This window comes from Boleophthalmus pectinirostris, unplaced genomic scaffold, assembly GCF_026225935.1.
Source record: "Boleophthalmus pectinirostris isolate CB_2022bp ecotype Guang Dong unplaced genomic scaffold, ASM2622593v1 HiC_scaffold_2, whole genome shotgun sequence".
In the NCBI taxonomy this organism is placed as follows: domain Eukaryota; kingdom Metazoa; phylum Chordata; class Actinopteri; order Gobiiformes; family Gobiidae; genus Boleophthalmus; species Boleophthalmus pectinirostris.
In genome coordinates, this window is record NW_026571152.1 from 33,668,106 (window position 1) to 33,683,145 (window position 15,040).

At 41.9% G+C, this 15,040-nt stretch overlaps 1 protein-coding gene across 1 annotated transcript; it reads right to left on the reverse strand.

Moving 5' to 3' along the window:
- Positions 1-2,427: 2,427 nt before the first annotated feature.
- igf2b (insulin-like growth factor 2b) lies at positions 2,428-9,165 on the reverse strand. The gene is made up of 4 exons (XM_020931163.2): positions 8,966-9,165; positions 8,111-8,261; positions 6,496-6,671; positions 2,428-5,538 (listed from the first exon to the last, which is right to left on the reverse strand). Exons 1-4 carry the CDS (start codon positions 9,029-9,031, stop codon positions 5,299-5,301), a joined length of 633 nt encoding a protein of 210 aa, XP_020786822.1. The 5' UTR covers positions 9,032-9,165; the 3' UTR covers positions 2,428-5,298.
- Positions 9,166-15,040: the final 5,875 nt, after the last annotated feature.

Below are 15,040 nucleotides of genomic sequence, written 5' to 3' on the forward strand. Positions count from 1 at the left end.
AATCTCCATGGAAGTCGTGATTTTTTACTCGAGTCAGATTTGAGTCACTATTTTGAGGACTTGAGACTTGACTTGATGAAATGGACTACGACTTGGGACTCGACTTGGACTTGAAGGTCAGTGACTTGGGACTTGACTCGGACTTGAGGCCTGTAACTTGAGAAGCACTTTTAAATCTGAATTCTTTCTATTCTGGCTGTAATGATTCACTCTAAGATCTTGTCAAGACATTTAAAAAGATAAAACTTACTAAATTATTTTCTACAACTCTTATATTCTCTATAAATACACATATACAAAAAAAAATCTCAAATACTCAAATGTACTACAGTAATATACAGTACAATGCAGTAAAACAGCGGGAACTACATAGAACATGATTCTTCCATCTCAGTGCAAACTACATGACAAAATAACATTAAAATAATAACAAAATAATATTAAGAACTTATCATAATGATTCACACTAAGATCTTGACAAGACATTTAAAAAGGACAAATTTGCATTTCTACAACTATATAAATACTAAATATATAAATATACCATGACTTTTTAAGTACAATTTATCTTAAAATTAATATAAATTGCAAAAATCTAAGCTACTTTAGTTTAAAGACTTGAAATGACTTTAAGATCAAAGCAGACGACTTGGACTTGACTTGGACTTATGGGCCAGTGACTTGAGACTCGACTTGGACTTGCCTGGATTTGACTTGGGACTTGACTCGGACTTGGGATCAAAGACTTGAGACTTACTTGAGACTTGCAAAATGATGACTTGGTCCCACCTCTGCCATGGAGACTTGCAAACCAGATTACAGTTTAGATCTGTGGAGAGGCAACCCCACTCACAACAAGGATTTATGTTTTTTAAGATATTTTTGAGCAATAAATAACACCTGTAGTTGAATAAATGTAAGACAGATTAGTTTAAAGCAATACTGTGGACAATTTAAACCAAAGCTTTAACATCTCCATGGAGACAAACAGGTTCCAGAAAAGTTACACAGTGCACCTTTAAGTATATGAAAGTTGGAACAATATTCTTTGGGTTTCAGTATTTATCGTGTACATTTTCTTAGCATTTTTTGCTATTTTTTTTTGACTATATGATAAGATTTAAGCCGTAAAAAGTTGAATAAATCACATCTATGACTCATTATAGATACAAACTAAATACTTAAGTCTTTTATGCTGCTGTTTATTTACTGCAGTTTTTGATTTTTTAACAATATTGTAGATCTGAAATAGTCTTTGAGAGGGTTTTCTGCTTCAGGGTTAGTAGGTCAGCTTCATAATTTAGTTTCAATATTATCATTTATTTATGTTTATTTATCTATGGAGTTGTTATTGCTTTGTCTGGAATGTTTCACAGTGCGGCTTTAAACCTTTCTATCTTCAAGGAGACCAAACCAGACCAAGTTACAGGTCACTTCTGTGGAGAGGCGACCTCGCTCACAGTCAGAATGTCTGTTTTTCTGGTTATTTTTGAGCTATAAAACCACACGTAATTGAATAAATGTAAGTTAGAGCTGCTTAATGTCATACTGTGGAACATTCCAGGCAGAGCGATGACAGCCTAACTGGTTCAACACTCAGCTATTTCATACCAGCCAACGTCAAACTCTAAAGAAACGCTCCCGTTCTGAAAATCTACCCGGTAACAGACATTCCCATGGGTGGCTATATGCATGCATGTCAACAATAAAAAGGTTGTGCCATTTTGGGACCATGCATGTGATAATTTGAGACATGATGGTTGCTATAGTTAGCCCCGGAGTGGACGCTTGCCTCAGTTGAGCGAGGATGGAAGGAAGGGTGTGTCAGGAAACAGAACAGGTCAGGTCTCGGAAAAGTATTGGAAAGGGTTTGTGGCGTGCCTGCTTTTGAGTGCTATGTTTTGCACTCGTCGCCCTATCAAAAAGCAGGAAGTAGACAGAATATGACCGCGTCCTATTTCTGTTTCCTCCCTTCCTTCTCCTTGATTCCTCTCCTCGATCATCCACTTTTCAGCTGTCAATCAAACGTGTCATATTAAGCGGTGTCCCAAAGTCAACCGCGGGATGATGGAGTAAACATGGGGGAGGCTTCACTGTCAGACGTCAGATAAAATGATTAAAATTTATTGAGGAGTTTATATCCTCTCTCCTCTGCGGGTGGGACTTCCTCACCCACTTCCTGCAGAATCGGGGAGAGGAATCAAGGATAAGGAAGCGAGGAAAGAGAAATGAAACGCGGCCCAAGACGGACAGAGACAGCAGCGATGGAGGAGAGGAACGAGGGAGGGGGGCAGAGTAGAGGCTGGTGAAAGCAGCTGGAGATTCTTAAGATGCAATAAATCATTTACAGGGTACATTGAAATTTAAATAAAACTATGTCAAAAAGTACGAACGCACACTGTCGAAAACAAGGCCTCACAGACAATATCCGTTTGATAAAATGTTTTTTTATTGATATTAAAAATGAAAGTACATGAATTGTGCATTTCGGACGTTTTTAGCGTGCAGAGGTTAAATTAATAAAATACACACAGGCTGAGTGAGCTACTGACACAGAAACTGTTGCCATTTGCTTGGCAAAGGTATTTCAAATCTTCATATTCAGCGAAAAGAGAAGTGGTTGTCATACACGCCATTCATAAGAACACTAGAGTAACCTTTTGATCTTTACAATAGTGGATGAATGCAGTCCTAGCAGGAAAATGTCCAATAAAATAGAAAATATAATAATAATAATATTAATATAATAATAAAAATAGTAATTGCACTGCCTGCTTTGTTGCACAACTGAAGCAGAATATAATTAAAGACAGGACGCAGTCTTGAGATGCTGGGTTCAGATCAGAGTGGTGGCTTGTGCCAGGTGGGCATGACATAAGAAAGAATCATCTACACGGGCTTTAGTGGTTTTTGCTGTCATAAAGAGCTGTATCATTGTGGCTCAGCTGCCCTCCCCACATCCACACAGCAGGACCCGGGCTCAGCCAATCACAGAGCTCACATGATCCTGAGTGCTTCAGAAGAGGTTTAGCGAGATAGCCCTTCATCAATGCATAATGGATGGAGCAGTATTATAGGACATTATAACGAGAAGCAAATGTGAAACCATCTCACTCTGCCATGTTTCACTATGCAAATACAGGGGCATTGTTTTAAAAGGACTATTGTGGACAACTGCCCCAGAATCACATCTGAAAGCTTCCTTAGGTCAGAATGCACAAACAGGAAATGGTATAAAACAACACAATTTAATGTAGGACTGATCATTCTCCAGCCATAAATACTAAAGTGGCTTTAAAACATAGTGGGTAGAGTACAATCAATGAGCAGATATTCCTTCCATTGTAAAGTCACTTAAGGGTGAGCGCCCTGACTGGCTTCTGGAAGTCCATGCAGACCATCTTGTTCTAAGTATGTGCCTATTTTTGTGACATGACATGCCTAAGCAGACCCGACGAAGCTGCTGTTCAAATATTAATTTAACGTAACTATGGCGAACGAAAAGAAGAGGAAATTAAAAGACATTATTTTTGGTACAAAGCATCTACAAAAAAAGCCTTACAACTCCAATTGGAACAGCGATCATATAAAATAAATCCGTCAGTTGAGCATCAGTGCTACGTATATTATTTGGACCAATTTTTTCAAATATACTTTATAACAAAATAAATAATGCCTTTATACAGTGCCCTTATTTGTATTTCAACAAACAAACAAAAAAGCTTGGCGGCTCATTACGCAAGGTACAGCTCAGACTAAAGGAAAATAACACAATGTCCCTGGAAACTAATCGTATATCTATATTTATATATATATTTTATATATATATATAGATGTATATATATATATTCAAGTATTTGTTTTCAGGCAAAAGCATGTGAATACTACTGATATACAATAAAAATAAAATGTTAGTTGACATTATTGCTGTTTTTTCCCTTTGAATCAAGATTTTGTGCCTTTCTTTTAAAACTGTAAAGTAACATAATAACAATAACCATATAACAAAACAAAAATGCCTAACTGAAAAACAGGAATGTCACTGTACCAGAAACTGACTGGGTTTATCCTTTTTTCATCTGAAACATTGATATGAAAGAAAACAGAAAAATAAAGACAAAAAATAAAATAAATTCATTATTATCCCACTCATTCTCCATCCATTGCCATGTTATTTCCTTTTCCAAGCAGTCCACGGAGCCATGGCAACCAGGAAGTACTGTCCCAGAAGTACTGTCCCAACCCGGGCTGTCCATGGAGTCTCATATGTCCCCGCGCTGTGCCCCGTGTCCAGCTGGGGCCGGGGGGACAGAGCGCCAGTCCAGTGTCCCCCTCCGCGATCAGAGCAGCCAATCACACTCAACACAGCCCACTGCTCCTGTCCAAAGTCTCAGTCCCCCTTGACATTGCCACTGCCGGGAGCTCCCCCTTTTATATCCTTTTATTTTCCTCTAATTTGTTTAACAGTCACACTTTCCTTAAAACGGAAAGTATTAATATTCATTCAACGAAAAAAAACGTGCTTCATCCTCTTCTTTGAGTCTGTTTCCCAAAGCTAGCACCATGACATTATTTAAGCTACACGTCCATTGTTCATAAAAAAATAGTGCCATTTTTTCTTTACTTTGACGTAATCCGTGGCAATGTGCAATTTTGCAGACTCTTCTCTTCTGCTTTTTGTTTGTGATCAAAAGGTGCTGGAGCAGGAATCTAATTTTACAAAATAATTCCTTACAGTGTGGATGTCCCTTTATAGGTAGAGGTGCAAACTAATAAGAAGAAGAACTATGAGGGGCTTTCTTTTCGCCTCAGGAATGTGGAATGGTTCTCTCATGCAATCTGCACTTCACTTTCAGTCGTCTTCCACAAGGCCAAAAAACAGTCCGCTGTGTGTGTGTCCTCTCAACACGGCCAGACCATTGATCTCTTTCATCAGGTTTCTCCCTTCCCTTTTGGCGTTCCTCAAGGATCCACCTGAATCGCATTCAGTCAAAATGTGAACTTTTGTCCATCACTTGTGGTTGTGGTGGCTTTTGTGTGAGTGACTAAAGAGAGGGGGGAGCCGAAAGAGTTGAGACAGGAAGAATGTGGAGTCTGTGCATTGGGGTGGGGGTCTCTCTGGGGGGGGGTCGCAGTAGAAACAGTATTGGATGAGAGCAGGGGGAGGGATGGTGGGCTCGGACAGGGCAGGGGAGGTCAAAGAGGACTGCCACAGAAATGACGTCAGAGACAAAGCTATAATCCCCTAGTCTTTTTTTCTCCATCCAACTCTTGTCTGTGCAAAGGGCAGCAGCGGGCTCATTTGTGGCTGACATAGCTGTCCGTGGTGAGCGAGACTGGAGGCAGTTTGCTGGGCAGGCTGATCAGAGGCCTGTGGAAGATGGCCTGCTCCTGGGCCTTGATCATCTCCGCCTGCCTCCGAAACTTCCGGGCCCTCAGGATCCCGGGGACTCCTCTCCGGAGCCGCTGCGCCGCCTTCCTCTGCCACACCTCGTATTTGGAATACTTGGTGGTCACATGCTGCTTCCTTGGGACTTCCTATTGTGGCGTACAGGCAACAACAACATAGAGGAAAGAGGAAAGAAAGGGAGTGAGTTCATTTGCTGAGATAAGACACTGTTTGAATATTTGTCACTAACTGGATATGCCTTGTTTGTTTGCCATTAATAGGGCAGTCGAATGGAAATGAGTGCTAAGCAAAATAACACTGACTTAGCCTTGTTTTGACTTTTCTGGGTGAGAGAAGCTGTCAACAGCTGCATACTTAAGCCTCTTTAACATACAATAAAAGAGATGCCCAGTCACCTGGCTCATATACATATGAGATGACACCCTTGTCAACCAAAACCACACATTTGAATGTAGCGCTGAAGCTCAGAGCTGCTCTTGCTGCACTGATAGCGGCAAAGCTGGATGGAATGCAAAAGTAGTCAGTGCTCCATGTGAATGGTTGTTTTGGTGCTGCCACTTGAAGAGTGTTTATCCCCCTCTTTGAGCTCAGGCCTGCTCAATAGCCAGAGAACAGCTGGCCTGGGAGCAGCTTGTACCCATCTAGTCTCCTTCCCACTCCAACTAGGAACATGTCCTGACTTAGTCCCTGGCACACACACTGTTTATGACTTGCTTCTAAACTATTTCATTAAACATTTTTGAGAATCTTGAACAGCTCAGCCAGTCATGCATAGTACATGTCTGGCTCCAAGCCATGACAACAATAGGTGAAACATATTTGTGATATTTTCCAAGTAAATTGTTTCGTGACTCTCAGAAAACAGTGTTTTGTTATGGACCAGCAGTTGGTCTCTAGAACAGTGAATATGACACTGCTCTGGCATTTTTCCACAGCCATCAGCGTTTATGGAAGAAGCTAAGTGCTTACTATTGACCCTTTGGTGAGATAAACCGGTGTTTGCGTGCGTTCAGCAGTGGGACATAGGGGTGACACAGCACATGGGCACAGACTGTTCCCATAGGGGTGCCCGGCTGATAACGTACCTGTTTTAGTGGGATCATGGGGATGACCAGAGAGGTAGCGGACACGTCCCTCTCTGACTTGGCGGGTTTGGCACAGTACTGCTCCAGCAGGGCCAGATCACAGCTACGAAAGCAGCACTCCTCTACGATCCCTCGGTGCTGACCACGCCGATTATTAAACCTACTCGTGGGCCGACCTGTGAACAAGACAGAGATCAGGTTTAGACTTAGACAAACCTCATTGATCCACAAGGGAAATTATGTGGACACAGTAGCTCACACATCACAATATATTATAATAACAAAGAACAACAAGAATATAAATGATAATGCAAAACTATAAATGGTAGAAATACATTGACTGGTCAAATAAGGAATAACTGTATAAATGTAAATGTATATACTGTATATGTATGTAAAAAAGTCAGGCAACACAACTATGGACATGGATCTGGGTTGTTTTTCACTGGATTACTTTGTCAATCATAAGCAGAATAAAGAGGATAAACAGATATCTATGAAAACAAATTGTTTTGTTTGTATGGGATAATCTGATTAGGACTATCTGCAAGTGATTTAATAAGTGAATGAAAGAGTAAACATCCACTATAAAAGTCAACTAGACGGTTAGACTGGGCACGTAGGTGAGCTCAAACATAAAATGGAAACTCCAGTGTGACCTTGTGCTTTGTCAACTCAGCACAGATAAAGAGATGAGCACATGAGAGACACAGAAGAAAGGGATCAGTGGCAGCGAAGGGAGGCCTACAGGGTGTGAGGCTGAATAAGACCAGCAAGCACACTAAACAAAGACAGTAAGAGCCATGAGAGAAAAGGTGGAGAAGAATAAGAAGAGGGGGTGGAGGAGTGTTAGCATGTTGCACTGGGGAACATTATCCACAATCAATAAAGAGCCTTGTTTGAAGTCCAGCGCCGCACACAATGTTGGCAAAGTCTCATGAGAGGCCAGCCTAGATTTGATTGCAGGAAGAGGAACATAAGTGAGATCGAGGGAAAGAAAAGGGAGAGCAGAGAGAGAGGAGGGAGGGGGCATAGGCAGGCGATCTGTTGAGCCAAATTGGATAATGATCATTGTGATTGGAGGGAAGCTTAGAGGTTTAACAGGACACAAAGAAGCTGTCAGTCAGTAGTAATTACTTATTTGTAAGAATATATGGGAGAGATAAAGTGGTGCATGACACTAACAGTGGCACACTGCAAACACAAGCTTATAGTGTCAGGATTAACCACTGCCACGTTCAAATAACATGTAGTCTGCTGTGATCAGAACTCATGCATTAAAAAGCCTCCTCCAGACTCGTCACTGTGGGGCCTGGGAACAGTGGTGCTGAGGTGGTATGCCTCTTGGGGTGCTATTACTTTACTGGTAAACAAGCAGCCCATTGTGTCTTGTGCCTTCACAACTCGCCGGCCCTTTCATATGCAAGGAGACTATACTATGGCTCTGAGCTAGAATGCGCACACTCAGCACAGAAAGCCAGCTCTGGATCTCAGCTGGCTAAAATCTCAAAACGGATAACAAAATGTCAGCTTTCCAAACAGATGCGAGGGAGAGATGGAACTCTGGGGAAGGATAAATGGTGATTCAATCTTGATGTTGTGTATTGAAACTTACTGAAATAGAAGCCCCTGTCTTCACAGACGAATTGCAGCGCATCCACCAGCTCTCCCCCACACAGCGTCTCGGCCGAGGCCATTTCCACTACGTACAGCGTCAGGGCCAACGCAAACAGCAGCGCGCGACTAGATGAAGACATCTTCTTGACCTGCACACAAAAACACGAATTGCATTGTGAAGCAAAATCCACAGAAAAATGTTGCACATAAAAGACATCCTCCAGCGTATTCACAATGATGAAACTGTGTGTAGTAAAGCTACTGACCTACTAAGTCAAAAACAGCTTAAGTCGTGCGATAAAGATGCCAACCATGCATTCCTGCTCAGTGTTATTGTCGCACCTGAGAAGTGCTTTTTTCTTAAGAAAGAAAGAAAATCTTAAAGTCTTTCTCGTTTTTATGCGCTTACACAACTCCAAGACCGGCGGCTGCTCGATAGTTAACTATGTTGAAAGCCCAGACTCAGCATATATTTTCCCCTTGCTCACCCTGTTAGTGAGCTCACTGACCCTCAGAACTACCGCCCCCTATCTGCCGGCACAAACACCAGCTGTTAGCTCTGGAGTCCAGCGCTCGGGGCAGTCCGGACAAGAGGCGCACAAACATATCTCCAAAACTCCTTCAGCTGTAACTCTGCGCCCAAACTTGTTGCACAGATCCTTCATGCCTAGCGCAACTGTCTATGCCAAAATGCATCTCAAACTTAAATGCATGCACATAGAGTGGCAACTGTGCGCAAAGATACTACCATTGCGCACTTTCCACACTTCTTGCACTATAATGCAATACTGCAACTTGACATTTGTTTATCCATAACGCACCCTGATGTAAGGACTCTCAGAAGTGTACTCACCCTCATTCTGGTGCTCTCCGCTCTTCTGCAGGTGTGGCAAAGTCCGTGTGTATGCTGCGTTTCCATGTCAGTGGCAGTAGTCACAAACGGTGCTGATGCAGTTGTAGTTAAAAGACGGTGGGTTTTTGGTTGGAGAAGTGGCAGGTGAGTTAGTTTCCCAGTTTTAGTGAGACTATAGAGATGATGTGTGAGAAGCTGTCCCAAGCCAGGCGACAGGCAAAACTTCTGAGGGTTTTGTATTATATAGCAAACACGCCCCTTAACTCCCAAAGTCCACCCACTTGCTCCTCCCCCTTCCACGGCCGGGGCAAGAGGAAAAAAACGTCCCGAGACGTTTCGTGGAAAAGTGCTTAAAGGGGGAATAAGCAAAAGGAAAAGGTGATAGAGTCACCGCATATGGAACAATTCCATATAGGCATTTTCCACGTTTACGCACAGTAACCCACAATCACAATGTTTACACACAGACTACTAGAAAACCTTGCAGTAACGCCTCCGCCTCTTTGTAATTAAAATGACAGTGGAAAGCGATGTGGCTGAGCTGTGACAGGTGTGGAATGATGCATTCACCCGGGTCATACTCCCGGTGCCCGCCGGGACAGGACACAACAGGCAATGATGTCATGCTTTGTTTATGTGAGGAGGAGGAAAACAACAGGAATACATTATTATTATTATTATTATTATTATTATTATTATTATTATTATTATTATTATTATTATTATTAATAATAATAATAATAATAATAATAATAAATCAGAAGGGTCACAGTTCCTCTTAAAAACAGCCTTTAGACTGATGTGAATATACTGGTGATAATGCGTGTAGGCCCTGGCTTCCTCGGGGCTGTTCACATACAAATATTCAAATTTTTTACACATTCCTTTTAACTGCCCAAATTTACTTATTAATGGTAACCTTTATTTTGGGAAAAACAAGTGGTAGGGTTCTGCCTGGACATGTCCTCAGCCGCACACTGACATCTAGTGACTGTGGATGGAAGCGCAGACTCTCAGACGCAGTTTTTGAGATAAATCAGCCTACAAGAACAAAACGTATTGTTCCTCTTTTGTTGATTAAACGTCTCAGTTTGTAGTAGACTTTGCTTGACTGTATGTCGATGAGACCCCTTTCTAGTCCGGGTTTATTCCTGGTAAGTGCCCAATCTTGGTTAGTTCTAGTTTGGACCTGATTCACAACTGTATCTATCCTGTTTCACGTCTGGTCAGTCCTGTCTTTAGCCCATGTTTTGGTTCTGTAACATTAAGGAAAACCTGTCATTTGTTTATTTAGGCTTATGTTGTCAACCTTATAGTGTTTCAACGTTTATAACATAATGTTCACCATATATACACACATATTTTATTTATTGGCAGCCCAGTTGACTGAAAGGTGAATATTTGTAACTGTCTCTCATCATGGCCTCATTAGGATTTACCTGCAACACAACACGAAGGAACTGGCCCCCCCTGGTGGCTAACGTATGCAAACAGTCTGGAACTAAATCCGAATTTTTATTATTTGTGTGACTAAAGCTTCTCAATGCCACTTTGACTGGGTGTTTAGAATTGACGCACACACTCCCAAGACATTTGATCGATAAACATTATTGATTACAGTAACTAGATCAACAACACGGAGCTGCATGGCTTAGCACAGGTAAAAACTATGTGCTCACCCATTCTCACACCTGCACAACTGAGCCCTCCCATATACACACGCACACCTGCCACACCCACTCACGCACACGTTCACTCATAAAACGCTCCTACGCCTTCAAACTACAGGCTATGTGCATAATGGCTGGTGCACTCTGGCTTCTAACTGTCATTTTCCAGACAAAATGCAATTTACAACTTCATTTAAATCATGCTGTCATTACGCTAAATGTCCATAAAAGCCCACTATTAATTCATTTTCAGAAATCATTTAAAACATATTCTCAAAGTTCATTCTCTGGCCAGTAATTGAGTAAAAGAGTCCAGTAATTCACTTGTCAAAGTTTGGATCCAAGTTCAGTCAGAGTCTTATTGCGTTTTGCGATCGACCTTTCCAAAACACTTGTCTTTGTTTTCACACGTGCAGATCGTACAAATCCACCTTTATCCACAGAGGTCTGTTTGATTTCACCCAACAGCCACGAGCTACAGGAGCGCAGAGTCTGCCATCAACACAATGTCTCTGGGAACAAGATTTTTCCTCTCCTTATTCAACCTGTGGCGGTTTTGCAGCAGTGGGAGATACTCCCATATCCATCTTTTCCAAATGAGGTCACAAATATACTGAGCCTGTTTCCTTCTTGAGTAACAATCTGTGGCACTGAACGGGCCCGTGGGTAACACAGGCTTGTCGTTCATAGTTAACAGGTGGTTTGGAGTCAGAGCCTCTAAATCACATGGATCATCAGACAATTTTGTTATGGAGTGATCATTCAAAATAGTTTCCACTTTGCACAACAGTGTATGGAAGCCTTCATCATCCAATATCCGTCCAATAATAGGTGAGTATTTTACAATGATACGTTTTCAGGCTCCCCCATGATGAGAGGCTCCAGGTGGGTTGAAGCTCTTTGATTTGATTGTGTTCCAGGGCAGTGACGGCCTCCTTCAGCTCCCTCTGTGCTGCTCTAAAGTTTGTCCCGTTATCTGATCTTATGTGTATAACTTGGCCCCATTTGCAGACAAACCTTCTTAAGGCATTAATACAAAAGTCTGTATCCAAAGAGTAAGCAACCTCCAAGTGCACAGCTCTACTTATGCCATACAAAGATCACTCCATAGTGTTTAACTTGACTCCTTCCTCCTCTCACCTCCAAAGGTCTAAAGTAATCTACACCGACACTGGAAAAGGACGGAAGGTCAGGAGTAAGTCTTTCAGGAAGCACGTCTGCCATTTTATCCTCCACAAGTTTTCCTCTTTGACGCTTTCAGACGGAACAGGCTGAGATGATCTTTCTAACAGCAGCATTGGCGTGAAGGATCCAGTAACTTCTGCGCAGAAAGCATATGGTTTGTGCTTGCATGACCCAGCTGATTGTGAATATGCCTTAAAATCAGAGAGGATGCATGATGCCCCTTCAATAAAATGATTTTTACCGAAATTACATCATTCTCTGGAATCGCTGCCTTTCTTAGACGTCTACCAACTCTCAGCAATTTCTCCTGTCCTTTTTTTTACACTAGAATCTCCAGATATCAAAGTTTCAATCTCACTTTGGAAGGCTTGCTGCTGAGTGAACCCAGTGATGGCCATCTCAGCCTCCCTCACACCCTCCACAATCAGACTTTGTCCTCTCAGCCAGGGCAGCTTTCCACTGCTTCATCTCCTGGTCCACAGCTTTAACATCAAGCAGTTCTTTCATACGATCTCTGCAGTATCGATTCATCTTTACAAGAATTCCTTTGAACTTAAGAAACCATGTCCCAGCAGCGTTGAGTCTTGTCCAATCAGAATAGTGCAATATCAGTCGACTGGTAGGTTCTGGGTAATACACAACAACAGAACTCATCAGTATGTCTCTTTTCACCTTAGGATCACCATCAGCTTTGGTTATGTCCTGTTTGGTAAGTGGCCATTCATCTTCAGCTGCTTTCAAAAACTCTGGCCCTTTCTGTCCTTTATCAGTCCCATTCTGAGTCCTCGGGAGGCATCATCTGCTGGATTTTATGGAGTAGGTGCATACAGCTCTGGAAAAAAGTAAGAGACCTTGCTTCCTTCTGCTCTGACAATGTTCCCCAACTCTGAGGACTGTTTTTTTTTTCAGCAGGACAGTGTTCAATGCCACACAACTAGGTCAGTGGAGGTGTGGGTGAAGGACGACCAGATCAAGACCCTCTCATGTCCAGCCCAATCTCCAGACATGAACCCCATTGAAAACCTCTGGAACGTGATCAAGCTGAAGATGAAGGTGGTCATCAGGGTTATTCCACCAAATATTGATTTCTGAACTGTTCCTAAGTTAAAACATTAGTATTGTGTTGTTTTAAAATAAATATGACCATGTTTTCTTCGCATTATTTGAGGTCCGAAAACATTGCATCTTTTTTTTGTTATTTTGACCATTTGTTAGTTTCTGCAAATACATGCTCTAAATAACAATATTTTTATTTGAAATTTGGGTGAAATGTTGTCAGTAGGATATAGAATGAAACTAAAATGTTCATTATGCTCAAACACATACCTATAAGTAGTAAAATCAGAGAAACTGATTATTTTCCAGAGCTGTACATCCACTGTGCTACATGAGATGCTTCTTGGATGGCAGCTTTTCAGTTTTCAACAAAAACATGAAACCTCTTATCCTCATTTCTGATGTACCTGAGGACTGAGGTGTTGTCTCCAGCTTGAGCCGCAGCTCAGTTTGAAGCATCTTATCGACATGGACAGCCACGCAAGCTTCAGCAGATAAGAAGGCCACCTGCACACCATCAGAACTTTTGCTGCCTTAGAGAGTTGACAATGCCATATCCATCCTGACTCGCATCTGCAAAGTGATGTAGTTGCACCCTTGCAGCATGTCCAAAGTCCTTGTTGACCTGCCTGCCACTCTCTCCAGGTCACTCAGCTAGAACTTCCATTGTACCTGCAAATCTTGAGACACCAGATCGTCCCAGCTGTAATTCAGTCCACACAACTCTCGCAGGCTGAACTTTGCGTTGAGTCTAAAGGGAGCCAGAATCCCAGGTGGTCGTACACAGAGCTCACAATGGATATAATTCCTCTTCTGGTATGTGGCTGTTCTTTAATGTCTCTTTTAAAACTGAACTCATCATTCTATACACACCCATAAAGACCAAGGGCCCCCTCTAATGGCAGCATGTCTCTGTCCGGATCCAGCTCGTGTACGTGTTTGGAACGATGCGCCTGTGAAATGTTAGACAAGACTTCACGGCTGTTACTCATCCATTTGCCGAGCTTGAGTCCTGCCCTTTGACACAAGTGAGTTGACCGTGGCGATAGTGTCTCCTTCTGCGGGTAAACTCTTTAAGGAGACCGTCCACACAGAAGTTTTTACAGATTGTACTCAAGTAAAACACTCACACACCAAATACAGAGCTCATGCTGGAACAATTTGTATCTGCAAATTTTGATAACACATGGTACTGTAGATATTCCTTTCATCATAGTGGCCTAAAATAGCAATAATAAGATGACCTTTTTGTGTTTTTATTATTTTATTATGCACACACCATGAGACATAGGAACCAAAGCTGCATATTTGGAAGTGACAGTCAAGATAAATATTTTAAAACTTTACTTATAATATATATATACACTGCTTTTACATGATATATTTTTCCTTTTTTAATTACAATATAATATTTTTGCACATGTATTCTCACATTTCTCAAGCACCCATTAAAGCAATATGATTCTGTTGCATTTTTGCGAATGAGAAATAAATCTTTGGAAATATTTGCCAACACTGCATCTCAAAGTTTAAAATGATCTTTTTCTTTAGTGGCGATGGCCCCAGATCAGCTACAACATTATAACAGCACATAGAGACTACACTGGTGACACACACACAGACTGTATATAGAAATGGACGCAGCTCACCCGCTGGCCATCGCTTTTCAAATAGGAAGTGAGCATGGGGCGCGCTTCCGGCTCCATCGACTCTGGCTCCAATTGACTTTACATTGAAGAATCGTCACCCCTCTTTCTGTAACTGCTGCAGTGAGATTCGTCATTTTGGTTAGAGCACTGCACTCCCACAAACCCTCCCGACACAAAACAGAGCGACACGGGACACATTTTGAAAGCTCATTGCGCGAGTGGGTTGGAGCCGGACTGCGCAATGCGGGAGCGAGTGGGTGGGATGATAAACTGCAGTCCCGCAAAGTAAATATGAATGTGAAGTAAAATATAGAAATGATAAATGTATGCCTATCATACATTATTTGTGCTGGATATTTTATTTGGCATTCATAAAATAATTTTAAGCCAAAACTTGCAGATGTGGTCTAATCTCATGCATTACTTTCTACTTCTCCGTGTTTGATAGAGTTTAAGAAAGCAGATTTGCAGGCGTGAGCAAGAATGAAAATTACAATTCTTTGTGGGCGCGGGCG

Coding starts and splice junctions, on each gene's coding strand:
- igf2b (XM_020931163.2), bottom strand. CDS start 9,031: ATGGAAACGCAGCATACACACGGACTTTGCCACACCTGCAGAAGAGCG. Junction 8,262..8,965: donor CGGAGAGCACCAGAATGAGG/GTGAGTACACTT, acceptor TTTTGTGTGCAG/GTCAAGAAGATGTCTTCATC. Junction 5,539..6,495: donor CCATGATCCCACTAAAACAG/GTACGTTATCAG, acceptor ACGCCACAATAG/GAAGTCCCAAGGAAGCAGCA.